At 34.7% G+C, this 14,973-nt stretch overlaps 1 protein-coding gene across 1 annotated transcript; it reads right to left on the bottom strand.

Moving 5' to 3' along the window:
* Positions 1-8,729: 8,729 nt before the first annotated feature.
* On the bottom strand, positions 8,730-11,017 carry LOC126921479 (neurogenin-1). The gene is made up of 2 exons (XM_050733142.1): positions 10,694-11,017; positions 8,730-10,537 (listed from the first exon to the last, which is right to left on the bottom strand). Exons 1-2 carry the CDS (start codon positions 10,877-10,879, stop codon positions 10,028-10,030), a joined length of 696 nt encoding a protein of 231 aa, XP_050589099.1. The 5' UTR covers positions 10,880-11,017; the 3' UTR covers positions 8,730-10,027.
* Positions 11,018-14,973: the final 3,956 nt, after the last annotated feature.

Here is a 14,973-nt window from a genome sequence, read left to right as displayed (position 1 = left end):
TTATAGGGCTCCCGTTACGTTCTCGTTAGTGGGAAAAGGGTTCGATAATATCGAACACCTTTTCATCCTTTTTCCCTCTTTACATGGTATTCATACTTTCTATACTCTATACAATAAATCATAATTGAAGATTACAGAGAAAAATCCTAATAAGTACATTTTTATTGATTTTCTTAACGTCACTTCATGGCAAAAACAGAATATCTGAATATAGAAGAGCTAAATATGAAAAGAATCTGTTAAAGTGAAAGATATAGTTGACAAAATTTTGTGGAAACCATAGATATGTTAAAACAAATAATACTTTAATATTCTTACAAACAATATTTTTAAACTTATGAAGAGATAAATAGTCCAAAAAATCAAATAAAAGAACGATTCTGATAACTGGGACTAATTGTACAACTTACTGAATCTTAAAACCGTCTCGCTGTAAAAAATGTTACATGTTATACATTTTCCTGAAGTCTTCAATTGTGCATATCTATATGAAATAAAGTAGACTTTAAAAACTCTGACTTTTTACAAATGTTTCAGATTTAAAAGACTATGTATAATAGTTAATATAATACTTAATGAGAATGGATAGCGGTGCCATATTTGTACGCTTTTAGAGATTGCTAAGCGTTGAAACTGAAGCCTCAACTCGTTAATGGATGATTAAGTGCGGTAATTATCCTCAAATAATGTGTCTGGCAGTCGACTATTATCTCGTGTTACCACATTAAAAGAAAATTAATCACAGTTATTTTATTAATCATCAGAATTATATTTACTCGTGTAATTTTCAAATATTTCAGTGGAAGAAAGAAAAACACGAAATTAATTTGCTTTTATTCAAAAATAATATAATTTCATGACAGAGAAAAAGATGTAATGTACAACTGGTGGCAAAGAAATTTTTAACACCAAAGTCAAGTCGCGATTTAGCTGCAGCTAGTGCGGCTTGTTCGACGAACCTGGGTATAGATTATCGGGTCGTATACGCTGCGATTATTATGAAATAGTAATGTAGCGCAGGGCCGTAGTCTACGGAGGGTGTCGAGGGAAAAGGGGTGAAATCGCGGTGGGGACGAAGGCACATGATCACAATCAAAACACACGCCAGTGTACTCGCAATCGGAACACGTCACTTCTGCGTTTCCGGTGGTGCTCAATATCCGTTGCTCGAATTGATCAGATAATGAAATGAAGTCACGGAAGAGTGCTAATGATGGAGAAGATTGGCGAACGAATATTTTTTTATGACAATTTTATTGCTTTTCGTGGTTTAGCAGTTTCCTTCCTGGTTTGAAGATTGTAGGAATCTTAAGTAATGCTTAATGAATAAATATTTAAAGTTTTTAAAATACTCTGGACAACTCAGGATTATGACTGTATGAGAAGAATAAAATAAGGCGAGAACATTTTCTTAGAAAGATAAAGTTTCACGAACTTGGATTAGATAGTTTAGACAGGAAGTGATAATTGATGCAAGAAATTCTCTTGATCATTCGACGGCAATCAAGCTCGTTATTGTTCCCTGAAGGGATGATTTCTTTAGTAGACTATTCTTTCGATACAAACAGAACTTCATTTCCATCCATTGTTTTGGGTAGTGACGGAATTAAAACTATCAAACAAATTTATATTAAAGTAACCATCAGAGCGTATTATCAATCTAACATACATTAATTCTTACAGATCTAAGTAAACATTAAAGGTAAAATATATAAATTAAGACACAAGTTTTTACTAAACCAAGTAATTGTTTCATAGCTTCCTATGAACTGATCCTTTTTCTATTAGAAGTTTTCCCCATTTATGATAGAAGCAGTGAATATATTTTGCAAAATTGTGCTTCGTGTCATTTCTGTTTTAATCAATTCTCCGTGTATAAACTTGTGTAATCATAAGAATAGGATTTAACGTCGGATTTTGATCCGAGTATCGGAAGGGTGGAAATCCCATCGCTACTTGCAAAATACGATATGAACTGCCAGTTGGACTGTATAAAAATAAGAACCACTGCGATTCGTACATCGAGCACCATAATACGGCCAGATGGCTCGTTGGATCTCTTCGATGATGGTGAACATGTCGGTGAACCTTGTTTCGTCAGTGGTCGTGCATCTATGACGAAAAGATGTAGGGTGTAACAGGAGTCGGTCACCAGTGCGAATTCTATCATTGTTCCAAGAAGAAAGAGCTAAACATCATCATTGCAAACCATTTTCTATATTTCAATATTACAAACTAATATTAAATCCTAAAATTTCTGTCATACATAAATGGAAAAAATTACCTGCAAATATAGTGCAAATATACGATATAAATTCACCTTTTAAATATATATGCTCTTAAATATATTTAGATATATATATAAGGAGGACAAAAATATATCTCAAAATAAATCCAAGTTCTGCAAACTCAATCAAACAACCAATACGACAGACTGCGCTGACAAGATGGTGGAACATTCCATCTACACCCCGTACATTCGTCGAGCGTCGTACACGAGTCTAGTTCTTTCCCCTTGTGGGTGATGACGCACACATGCAAGCTAAACAATAGTTAAATCAGGCTGAGGGGTGGATAAGGGGAGCTGTGGGTGTTTAATGAGCTGCCAGCCAGTGACTGAACGGGGGTACAGAAAGACCGAATGGGGTATCGGGAAGGTCGAGGGATTTTTGGGGTGCGAGGAGGATGGTGAATCTATAGGGCACGAGCTACGGCACCACTTGACTGTTTATGGGACCGGCACCGTGTAAAGTGTTGAAATAACATTACATATGTTTAAGTGGAGCCTGGCTGGTGTTTTACATTTTTGTTGATAAAAATGAACATGCGATCTATTAAGAGTAATAAAATAATCTTTATGAAAATAAGAATTTACGTTTGCAAAGAATTTACTAAATTAATAATTTATAATTCGTATGCATTTGTAGTATATTTTACATTTTCTCGTTGATAAAAATGAGATTATCTCTTAATAATAATCATAATTTTCATAAGATTAAAGATTCATAACTTGGACAAAAAGTTCTATTGGATGTTATGTAACCTATAATGTTGCATTACTAATAATATACAGAGAATAAAAAATATAAAAAAGAAGATATTGGTATTTCATCATGTATAGAAGTTAAAAGAAGATTCCGGAGGGTCTACAAGAGCTCTTCAATGCTGGTTAACTGACCGCTGACCTAAGACCACATCGATCACCTGAGCATTCACGAAAGTAACGCTGCCGTGAAATTAGGCTACTCCTCACCTATTGAACCACCTTGAGGAGCCTTTATTCACCATATTAAGTTACTATTTGCCGGTAATTTCAAAATCTGAAGGGCACACCGATCATGATATTGAGTTACTATTTGCGGACGATTTGAAGAATTAGGGAAAACCGTTTAGTCCACAAATTCATGAAGCTAGCCAATTCAGGCGTGCAATATGAAACTCTATATCCATCACCGTTACCTTTACTGTTGTTCGGATGATTCTTACTAATTGCCTCAAAAATTTCTAAAATTACTAGAAAATCAAAATCTTTTATTGTATAGTTCCGATTCATTTTTTTCAATTAATTTTAAGCTCTTTCTAGGCGATTTAAATTTTCTATATGAATACATATAATTTATAGAAAATATTTATAAAATTATATTATTTACTAAATATAAATTAATATATTATTTTCATTAACAATTGTATGCAATCTTTGAAGTAATGTGGATGGAACGTGGATAAATGCTTCAATCAAATGTGTTTTCAGCGAGCGTATAATCCTGCGTAAGCTCTCCCTACAAGCCCAATAAAACGCGCGCTGTTACGAATGCTTCACAATAACGTTAAATCAATGATTTGTCCAACAATCCTTCGACACGGATTTTAATCCCGGTTTTACATGTGATTAAAAGCTGGTCCGAGCGTCAGACCGATTGACGTTATTAATGAATGATGCCAGTGGAGAGTATATTAAATACGGAGAAAATCCTATTATGATTTTCAGAATTCTAATACTGCAAACGTATAAATGTAACTCTACTGTTAAAAAATTACAAGCTTACTACTAAAAAGGTAGACATGAAAATCGAAGTTTTACCGAAGAATTTATACAGATTCTCACGTTATAACAATTATTATTATATAAGCGCAAACGAAAAAGTGTAAATTTTCTATTAAAAAACATACAAAGTTGCTTTGAAAATGTAGAAAGGTAATTAAAATTTTATCATAGAATTCATATAAAGTTTTATGATACAAATCTGTTATAAACGTACAAAGACAATATAAAAAGTTGAACAGTTAAAAACTTATGTGTTCATTAGTTATGTAGCTACCACGTGTCATGAAAGAAGGTTTCTTTAACAGTGAGGAAAGGGATCGTTAACGTTATCGTCAATCGCTCGGCATTCGATGATTCCCGATCGACTTTGGAGGACTCGTTGCTCCCTGGACCAGTAATCCACGTCATTCCGGGATGAATGCCTGGCTGGCTCGGGCATTCTTCAAGTAAATTATAGTCTTGAATGGCAGCGCGGTGGGGGGTTGGTTGGCACGCGTACATTGGGGTACACCTGCCCCCCGTAGACATCTGTCCCCTATATTTCCATCGCTAGAGTCAAACCATGGCGTGCAGATTCTCGGCAGTTGTTGTCAAGTTCTTATTAACGACTCGAAATGTTATCGAACCTTTACCTCAATAATTTTTTGCATATCTTGTCGAAACATCTTCTTCAGCGTGTTTTTAAATATTCGCACATACGAAAACAAGAAATATCTAGGATTCTACATTGTATATCAAGCCTTCAAATTATAAAAGCTATATAGTGAAAATTATTGCGTGCAATGTTTCGAAGAAAATAAGGATAATTTAAGAATACTTTTATCTATTAGATTTAATAAATTACTAAAATGTACTTTATACTATCACTTAATAAATTATCAAATTTAATTATTAAAACTTAATAACAAAAACAAACGAAACAATAGTTTCACTCCCATTTTATCAATACGGTACTATTATTCCCTTTTTCTTTACAACAATGCAGTTCAACAAACATCATCTCTCTGCAGGAAGCTTAACAATCAACTCTCGTCCTCATTAATTCAATTTATTCTTGCCAGGGGCGTCGATCTCCAGATCAAATAAGGCTTTCCATATTTTAGCGAGCTACCATGTACTACATAACATGTAAAAAGAAAGAGAGAAAGTGGAATAGACGTTGATGGTGTTCGCGGGGTGTGTCCCATGACGTAGTGGTCTAACCGGCATTGTTCGTGGTTTACCACAAAGGCCTGCAAATGCCAACTTGCTGTGAAAAGCCCACTACCCTACGCGTCACGTCTAAACAGATGCCGAAATACGATGCCGAAAGATGCTTGTCTGAATCTTCTTTTTACACCCTGCGCTATCTGTCGACAGTCTTTCAGGATAAATACGGTCGGGATTGGTTCTGTTTCTTGATCGACGTTGTCTTTGTTCCTCCATTTAGATGTAATTCTCTATGGAATATCCTACGTAGTAGGAATAGTAGTGCTCCGTTATATGCATCCTAAGATTATTATCAAATAAAAATTTGTAATTTTTTTTTTGTACCATAGATAGAATAATTAAGTATTTGATTAGTAATGAACAGTTAGTAAAATTTGTATTAAGCAGATTGCAGATGTCTATGCATTTATGGGGAACTAAAATGCGCAGAAACACATAAAATATTCAAACTAAAGTACTTGTTATAATATTGAAAATTTGGAGAGTAAAATAAATTGCATTTTATCATTCTATTTTCTTAGTTCCCTTTATAAAAATATAGATTTCCATAAATGTCCGTAGTGATTAATACCAAGTAAAAAGGTTTTCATATTTATTAACCACTTCAAATATTCAATCCATCGCAAAAGTAAAGCGTTATAAGAACATATATCATCATCAATCTTCAGTGAAACATTCAGACCACCCTCTCTCTCTCTCTCTCTCTTTCAGACTCGAAATTACACGGTTAAACTGACCTACGATTTTTCAAAGGTTTTCGTGCAAACTTTCGACTATTCCTATTTATATCTATGTTTCGAGAAGCATTGCAGTCGGATAATTATTCCATCAGAAGGGAGTTTCCGTTGTCGTAAAGGATCCTGCCTATTAATCTTCGATTAAGCGTTCACCGATCGGTCAAGGTAATTTCACGAATTTTCATGAATTAGGAAAACCCGTCTCCCCCTCTTTTCGTACTCGTGCTACGGTACCCCTGTACGAGACTGGTCGGGGTCTCCACGGGGGAGCACCTCTGTCAGCCACCAGTATGTCACCGTACACACCAGCGCCCCGGCACAATGAGGGCCCTGAACGCGATCGATATGTGCACTCGTCGGAAACGACCCAACGAAAGGTCGATCAAAGCGAAATCACTGCGCTTCGAAATGCAGCAGCGACGTTTATGGCCTGTAAAAAATTCCTCGTTGAATCTTTGTTTAAACTGTACTGAGAGGCTACCTCGTCGTTTGCATTGTTTGGTTTGATTCTGCAGGCGTGCGGCATGTTTCAGTTCGTTGAAAGTTCCGTTCCAAGACCTCTTGCTCGCTGTTTCCAGCTTCGTTACGTATAGCAGTCCTCTGTTTTTATAAACAATTCTGAATATATATCGATTCTTTGTGTTATTTAATAATTGAACCGTTGGTAATTGATCAACTTCATAAATCAAGAAGTATAAAAAATATGATAATGTTATAAAATGTATCTTTTAAATTTACCTGAGAATTTTCTATTTTGTCATCTTCTTACATTAAATGAACTTATGGAACTAAGCCGTTTATTTTTGAAAAACTGAACATTATTTATAAATTTGTGTAATAAAATTAAGAAATTATCAAAAAGCGGAGTTGATCAATCTGACTTTTAAGAAACAGAATTGTGGATATATTTCGGCTGAGCTGTGTTTGAACGTATACAAATATTTGCAAATTATATTAATAAATAAAAAAGAACAAATCACAAGCATGTTTCCTCACATTTAATAAAATATCAAAAATATTAAGTACGTATGAAAATTGAAAATTACAAGTTATATGGGAGTAATTGTGAAGGATAAATCAGTCGTTTTTCCAATTTCTTACTTTCTATCGTTGCAACCCCTACAGTTGGAGGCAGTTACGGGGTGCAAAGGCCACGGCAAAAACTGATTGAATCCCCCCAAAATCCAACACCTTTACGGAATCTAGCCGTCTGTTGCGCTGTGCACACAGTTATATGTCGTGGACATAATGGTTCCATTGAAGCATTACCATTATTGGTGAGATTTGGGGAAACTATCGAGCGTGCTAACGGATTCGTCACAGCTTGCAGCCTGTTTGCAAATAAGCCTTGTATACGAAATTATTGATCAAAGGATGTTGTGAAACCGCATCGACTATCAAAAATATTTTTTTCTATCACTCCGTCTTCCTGTAGAATTATATGTTGCAGGTATAATCGATAGAAAATTATGAATATTATAAATTACAAATATTCTTTGAAAAATTGAATATATATAGATAAATATTAAATCAGTGATAAATTATCTTCTAAATTTAGATCTTCATCAGTGATATCAGTGAGATCAGTGTTAAATCTGCTAAATTTAAAAACAGAAACAAATTTCGTGATTCAATACCATATAGATATCATACAATAGTAAAATTAATGAACTGGAAAAGAAATCGATCAATCAGCAAGAAGCATCGCTTTCCGAAAGGACAATTTCCATAACAAGTAGAGGTAGGTGTTTCATTTTCAGAACACAGTAGCCAAGTGTTAGAAAAATAAATAGGCGAATTCGATCGTTCGATCAACTAGAGTGCAAAGGGGATGAGGCTATCACAATAACCGTTGAGCTGTTGAATTCGAGATGGAAAAATAACATTTTTCCACTCTTCCCTTCATCAGATTAATCCACTTTCTCGAAAATATTTATTCGTGCATGAAAATTGTGAGATTTCTGCGTCCAATGAAATTTTTCGTCGCAATAGAAATTTCTCTTCATCCCTAATTTCTAAATGTGTTCAGACATTACGAATACGATACGTGAATTGCGATTTAAAGGGAGATTATGGATAAAAGCTGAGACAACAGGTTACCTACTAGGGCTGATTTTTTCTTTCGTCTGACCGATTTCGAATGTTTTCAAGTCACGTTCGTCATGTAATCCATCGGATTAGACGGGTAGGCGTAATTTCAGGCGCAACTTGTGATACATCTGCTCTGCAGTGATTCCTACAAAGGACACGTGCCCTGGCACGTGCTCATTCATTCTTGAACAGGACTTCATTCCTGCAAAGTGGCTCAAGCATGCTCGTTTGTAAGACGATAACTGCTTAATAGTAACTGTTCTGTTTGCGGATCCGTTTCCTCCCTTTTAACGATCTCTTTATCGACAATCGAAAACGTGGTTTATCTATGATCATTCGTATATTGTGTTACCTATTTGACTGATATTTTTACTAAAATATTGTATGTAGTATCGTATTATATATTTGATTGAAGTTTTTTTATGGACAAAATTCATTGGAATGTTATATATAGTTAATTATTCCAATTTTAATTATTTTAAGCAATTAAATTAGTTTAAGTTGAAATCATATTGGGGTAGTTGACGAAATAAATAGTAAGAGGATAAATGTCTAGGTAAAATATGATTTATTGATAAGATATAAATTCTGTACAATATACATATATTCCCTGAATCGGCAATTTCACGATCCGATAAGAGCACTAGCGGAAATGTATGCTTAAATATTAGGTCATCCCATAAGTTCGTGCCGACTTTTGTGTATACATTTCATGTGTCGATTTATAAACATACGGCGATAACGGACCAATGCACTTGAAAAATGGAAAGAAGTTGTACAACGAGAGGGGGATTACATTTTTTCATGAAACTGAAAGGTATGTAAACAATCTTAACATATATAACCGTTCGAAAAGCGAAACGATCTTATGGGATGGCCTAATACAATAATCTAGAAACAAAGGGTGAGATCAGGCATTCGAGATCAACTTAAGAGCATCGATGACTAGAAAAGAAAAGGAACGCGATATTTAGTACGTGTTTCTAATTATAATACCTTGATTTTTTTGTTTATAAGGCAAGAAATAATGATAAATATGTTTTCGAAGAAACGACGAGATTGTCGGTTTGCCTAACATTAGACCTTAATGCTAATAATTCGTTGTGAATAGAATGCTCTCTTACAAAGTAAATAACGATTATCTTGCGCACTGGCCTACTTCTTTTTACAATCACGTCGATTATTTAACGCGAATTTATCTTGGACGACATCTGTTCGACATCCGTGCAATGATTGCATGTTTCTGTAAAATACAATTACTAGCAAAATATATTTGCCTTGCTCGTAAATTGTACTGCATGCTTTTACCTATTATACTTGTTATTGGAACTTTGTAGAATGTATAAAAAAATTCACTAAAGCATGGAGGATTAAAATTCTTTGGTCTTCGATTATTAATTATCAAATAGAAACTTAAGGTTCAAGTAGATCTCAGCACTTTAACTTTAAAATTTTTCCTTACAGAAACGTTACTTAACAAATCAGTAGTTAATTAGTTAGAATTTCTGTAATTGCCAATTTGCTAGATTTGTTAACCTCACTGTATAGCACTGAATTCACTGAACATATGCAATTTCTGAAGCATCGTTGCTCATTACAAAGGTACAATGGCGGCGATGACTCATGCGACTCGTGATTACTGATATATCTATTCCGTAAGTACTAAATTCATTTCGAAGCTTCAAAAATACTGACCCTGAAAATTCCTTCAATTCGTCCATAAAATTCCTTAGGTACACACTTCTTTTAAATCGTCGTTTTTGACACATGAATTTCTTCTAACTGTCAACCTTTTCTTATACATTATCATAACCACTTTAAACGATCGCCTAATCGTTTATAAACTTCTTCGATAATGGAAAAAACTATGGAAGTTCATTTTCTTACAATCATTTCCATCATCACCCACCAAAGTGCTTGAAAACATCCACGAGCTAAAAGCTACCTAAAGACACTGATACATATTATTATGTCCCATATGATGCGGCGCAGGAAGTTGATGCTGCGCATGATACATCCTCTGGTCATAACACTGCTGATACTGCATCGGTGGACTAACACTCTGATCGCTATAACAATCGTACTCCTGCCATTCGGGCACGAATCTTTCTTGAGGATAAGGAAAGACAGTATGCGACGGTCCAAGCCGCTTCTGCGCGGCTACAGCACAGCTTCCGGTCGAGGAGGTGATCATGTTTCCATTCTCACTGATACTGACCGTCACGTTACCCACGTTCACTGTGATTTCGCCTGCTTCGGAATTCCCCAACGTCTGTGACAGCGCCCAAATATAGTTGTGGGCGAAACGGAGGGTTTCGATTTTCGTGAGCTTCGTGTCTTCCGGAAAGGTCGGCAACGCCATCCGGAGACGTTCCAACGCGTCGTTCAGTGTGTGCATCCTGTGCCGCTCTCGATCATTCGCCTTTATTCGACGGTTCCTTTTCAGCCTGAGCACCTGCGGACGAATCAATGGTTCCTTGTGATCATTTAGCCTCCTCTTTTTGTCTTCCGGCTTTTTGAAGAATTCTCTTTACTCGATTTCTTTGCGATGGGTGAACGTTCTTTTAGATAAGAGAAGTTGGGCTGAGCAATGGTAGATACATCCGCTTACCTGTGTGGGACTCTTGCACCGTGTGTTTCGGGTTTTCTTTCGTTTTCCTTCTTTGGCTGGTGGAAACAGGGTGTCTGACTGGACCTCGTGTTTTGGCGATTCGAAGCTGACGTCAAAACCGGAATCCGAGGAACTTGAGAGCTCGTCGAAGCCGCCTTCGCTGCAGAATGAGTACTCCGAGGACATGCTGTGGAAGGTTTTCTGAAAAGATACTCCAGTACTGTGTAATTTTTGATGAATAATAGTTTTGATTAATGAAATGACAAATGTGTGACATGAATAGTCGTTAAAAATATTCCAATTCTTCTGTAGTTTTATATTAAATCTGTGATTTTTCGTTATTCTATTTGTTTTGTAGTTCCACATTAAGTTTGCGAATTTATTCTTATTACTCCATTTCTTCTATAATTCTAGATTAACCTCTTAAATTTATTCTTTTCTTTATTTTTTATCCATAATATTCCGAAATGCTTAGATACTCAATCAAACGTTCAAATTGCGTCGTTCACTGGCGCAACAACTGACTAACGAAGAGTTATCTTACCTAATAAACTTGTTAGCTCAATGAAACGATCCTCGTAGAATATGTCACCTCAATCGATCACTTCATAAAGTCTAACTTCTTATTAAAATTTTATAACACGATATGCTAATAATATGGAAAAGTTTTTGTCACGACATAGCCGAACGTTTGGTGTGCAGCGTGAAAAAGGAAATAAGAAACGAGAACAGTTCTAGGCTGGGTACAATTTGGTACTGTGAAAGTGGCATGGGGCTCTTTGAGCATATATACCGTCCCGGGGGTATTTTACCCCCTCCATAAGGGCGGTCCGCCGTCTATGGGGCACCGTACCAAGGGTTCACCCCATAATCACGACGTGTAGGGGCACCTAACGTTCTCCCCACCACTCTCTTTGTATGTATTAGACGCGTGCCACAGCGATGTATTCGTCTAGTTGAGGAGATTAGAGGTTTTTAGGGCGATTACACTTCTTCATGGAACTCATGCGAGGACGATTACCAAGTTTCGTGGCGTGTTATTGAAATTTCTATGGTGAGGATATTATGGTCACTTGATAAACGTGTTTCATCTTTGTGTATAAAGATATTAATTCTCTCTTCTGATACACTGTTATGTATCTCGTGATTTTCATATTAATTATTAACATTGACTTTTAACAATAATTTTAATTTTAATATAAACTTTATTGATTAACTGACTAACTCTCTCTTCTTATTTACAATGACTTACATGTAATTAAAATACTGGCTTCTTACTAACATGATTCATATTGATTCTTTTTAAAAATCTAATAAACTTTATTGATTTTTGTGTCTCTGATATGTGATAATCTGACTAATGTATTATCATTCCTAACTCTAAATTATTTCAATTAGTATTGAATAATTCAAATGTGATAAAACTATTCTTTTTTGAAATTATATTATAAGACAAGAAATTGCGCCGTTATTTCTTCGGTTTGTAACCGGGCTTTCTATACTGTATAGCGGGATATCAATAATAAAGGCGCGTCTGCTGTACTGTAATGTGATGAGTGAATATACGAGATTAATCAAATACCTCTTACCTCGCTTATTATACAAAAAAGTGAAACTCAATTATCCTTCCGTTCACCACTGTCGACTTTCACTGAAATTTTCACCTTCGCAACCTCGTTGAATACTGTCCAAGGATATACGGTTGGAAATAAGTGAACGATAATCTAATAAAACCAACTATGGCCATCTGTCACATTTGCTAATCAGCTGATAATGCTCGAACATCACTATAGAAACGAATAGGTAGATCACCTCTGATAAACAAGCTTCCAATCGACTGTGAATTTTACAATTAATCGGTTTACAATAGTTTTTTCAATGAAATAAATTGTCGCAGTTAACAAACTTTAATTTAGTTTGCTTCTATAGGTGTATTTTTTTAAATATATCTTTATTAAAACATTCTTCATAATAGTATTTTTTGTTTTTCTTTTTTTTCATAAATTTCCAATTATATCGTCAAACGTAAAAAAGTTTGACGTATCGCAGCTACTTGTTTCATCACGAATGTCCGCGGGAAATATCGGTAATTGCACGAGAGTACACACTCACAGTTTCCAGCTCCCACGAAATATCAGTGTGCAGTGTGCATAGGGATCACCGGTAGCACGATAGGAAAAGCATTAATCAATGTTTTCTACAAGTATTAAAGTTTATCAATCTCCGTCACATTATTTGACAAGTTATGTAATCGACAATATCTTTCAGTATTAATCGTGTATGATTGGAACATCGTGTCTACTGTCTAGCATGAAGAGGTGCACGAGTAATATGCAAGATTGATTCGTAAGGGAACGAAAAATATCAGAATCACGTGTGTTTGCATAACGATTTGTTATCGATAATATATTCGCGTATTCATAGTGAGTAATTTATCCAATAAACACGAGCAAATTTTGATTTTCAAGCCAGTGTTTGACTGATATTTACAAGGTTGGCATATCTTTAGTAATAATTCAACGTAATATGTGTTTTACAATTTATAATTTACATTATTTTAGTATTTCTATTACAATTCTTGTCATACTTGAATTAATTATTAATTTATATTAACAGTTGGCCCTACATTATAATTTTCTTTATCTCTCAAGGATTATTTATCCTGTTTTTCTTATTTTTGTGTCAAAAGAAAAGCTTGAACCTATAACTGACCTAATAGCGCTCCCAGCTTTTTTTTCTTCGAGCGATAACAGTTTCTCTTCTTCGGACCTTCACTGATACACGATAGCAGTTTAAAACACGCAAGTACGGTAATTGCACCGGTAGTCGGCTGTTAGTTTTTTAACTCCAATTTCTCTTCTATCATAAACGGAAGACAGATAATGATTCGTTTAATGAACGAAAATTATGAAATAGTTGCACCGTAAGATTTACATAATTGCATTATCTGGTCATCCAACGTTCGAGCACGATCGTCATTCATTCGAGCGTTGAGTCTTTTTGTTATAATTTTCTTCCTAAATCTATTCTTTTCATAAAAGTTTATTCTCATCAACACTTAACATTTCTTCCCGTTATAAGTTCTTAAGTATATTAAAATAAGACTACTATTTGATATCTAGTAATTAGAATAGGATTTTCTCAAGCAGTCGGTAGTTTATTGCTTACATACGTTTATTCATAATTATACTAAGTTGCTCATGTCAAGATTCTACCCTTTGGAGATAAAATATGCTGTAGTGAGCCGAACGATTTCGAGTGCAAACCATCAATGCGATTGATGATACGTGATTTGCATGATACGCTTTGATACGATTCGATCGACTCTATTGAACTGACTATAAACGAAAGCCGTGTATAATACCACTTTTTATGCACCTCATTTGCATTTAAGATGCTCATCAGCGCCATTGATAGTACAACATTGGACGAGAGTCTCTTCTAATGAATCTGCTTCTTTGAAACGTTTACCATAATTTCAACTTAAAAATTATATAATATAAAATACTTTACGATTAAGTAGAAACATTTATATTTGATAATTAAATATGCTAAGTTTTCACAGTGTCATGAATTTTGCCATTTACGTTAGCAATATAAAATATTCTAAAAACTTCTTGTTCAACGGTTCAAGTAAAATCTTTATTGCCTAGAAAGCAGTTTACGATAGATCGGTTTGCAAAGTAGACATGCGAAAGTCGACTTTTGATAAACATTCATGGTACTCCTAAGAGCAGAGAAATTGGCATACCGTGAAATTACCGTTTTAGTGGTAAGTTCGTTTTTTATAATTTCTCGCCATTTACATAAATCTACGTGAATACGAATTTTATAAAACTGCGAATTTCAGATCAAGGAAATTACGTAAAATATTCTTTAAATTTTCTAGAAATTGGAACACAATAAAATGATTGTAAAGGTAGTTTCAATAAAATATGTATATGAAAATGTAATAATCCATGCGGATATAAATCAAATAAAACTTTGAATTTTAGATCAAAGAAATTTGATAAAACATTCTTTCTAAACATTCTTTCTAAAGAACTGATTCTTAACATCTTAATTTCTTAATACAGAACGTTCTAGAAATTGGAATACAGTAGAATAATTAAAAAAATATTGTTTCTAGTAAAATATTTACACAAAAATATGTCAATTTATAAAAAGTCGTCTGAAATCCAAAGTCTGCGACTGAACTTTATTTTTCGAACGATCGTCGACCCTTAAAATACCTACCCTCTGCCGCAAAAGGTTCCGATCAACCCTTTTTTCACACTTAG

The sequence above is a fragment of the Bombus affinis genome, chromosome 10, assembly GCF_024516045.1.
Source record: "Bombus affinis isolate iyBomAffi1 chromosome 10, iyBomAffi1.2, whole genome shotgun sequence".
NCBI lineage: Eukaryota > Metazoa > Arthropoda > Insecta > Hymenoptera > Apidae > Bombus > Bombus affinis.
The sequence above is the reverse complement of the archived record's forward strand: the minus strand, read 5'-3'. Positions and strand labels throughout refer to the sequence as shown.

Coding starts and splice junctions, on each gene's coding strand:
- LOC126921479 (XM_050733142.1), bottom strand. CDS start 10,879: ATGTCCTCGGAGTACTCATTCTGCAGCGAAGGCGGCTTCGACGAGCTC. Junction 10,538..10,693: donor GGTGCAAGAGTCCCACACAG/GTAAGCGGATGT, acceptor ATTCGTCCGCAG/GTGCTCAGGCTGAAAAGGAA.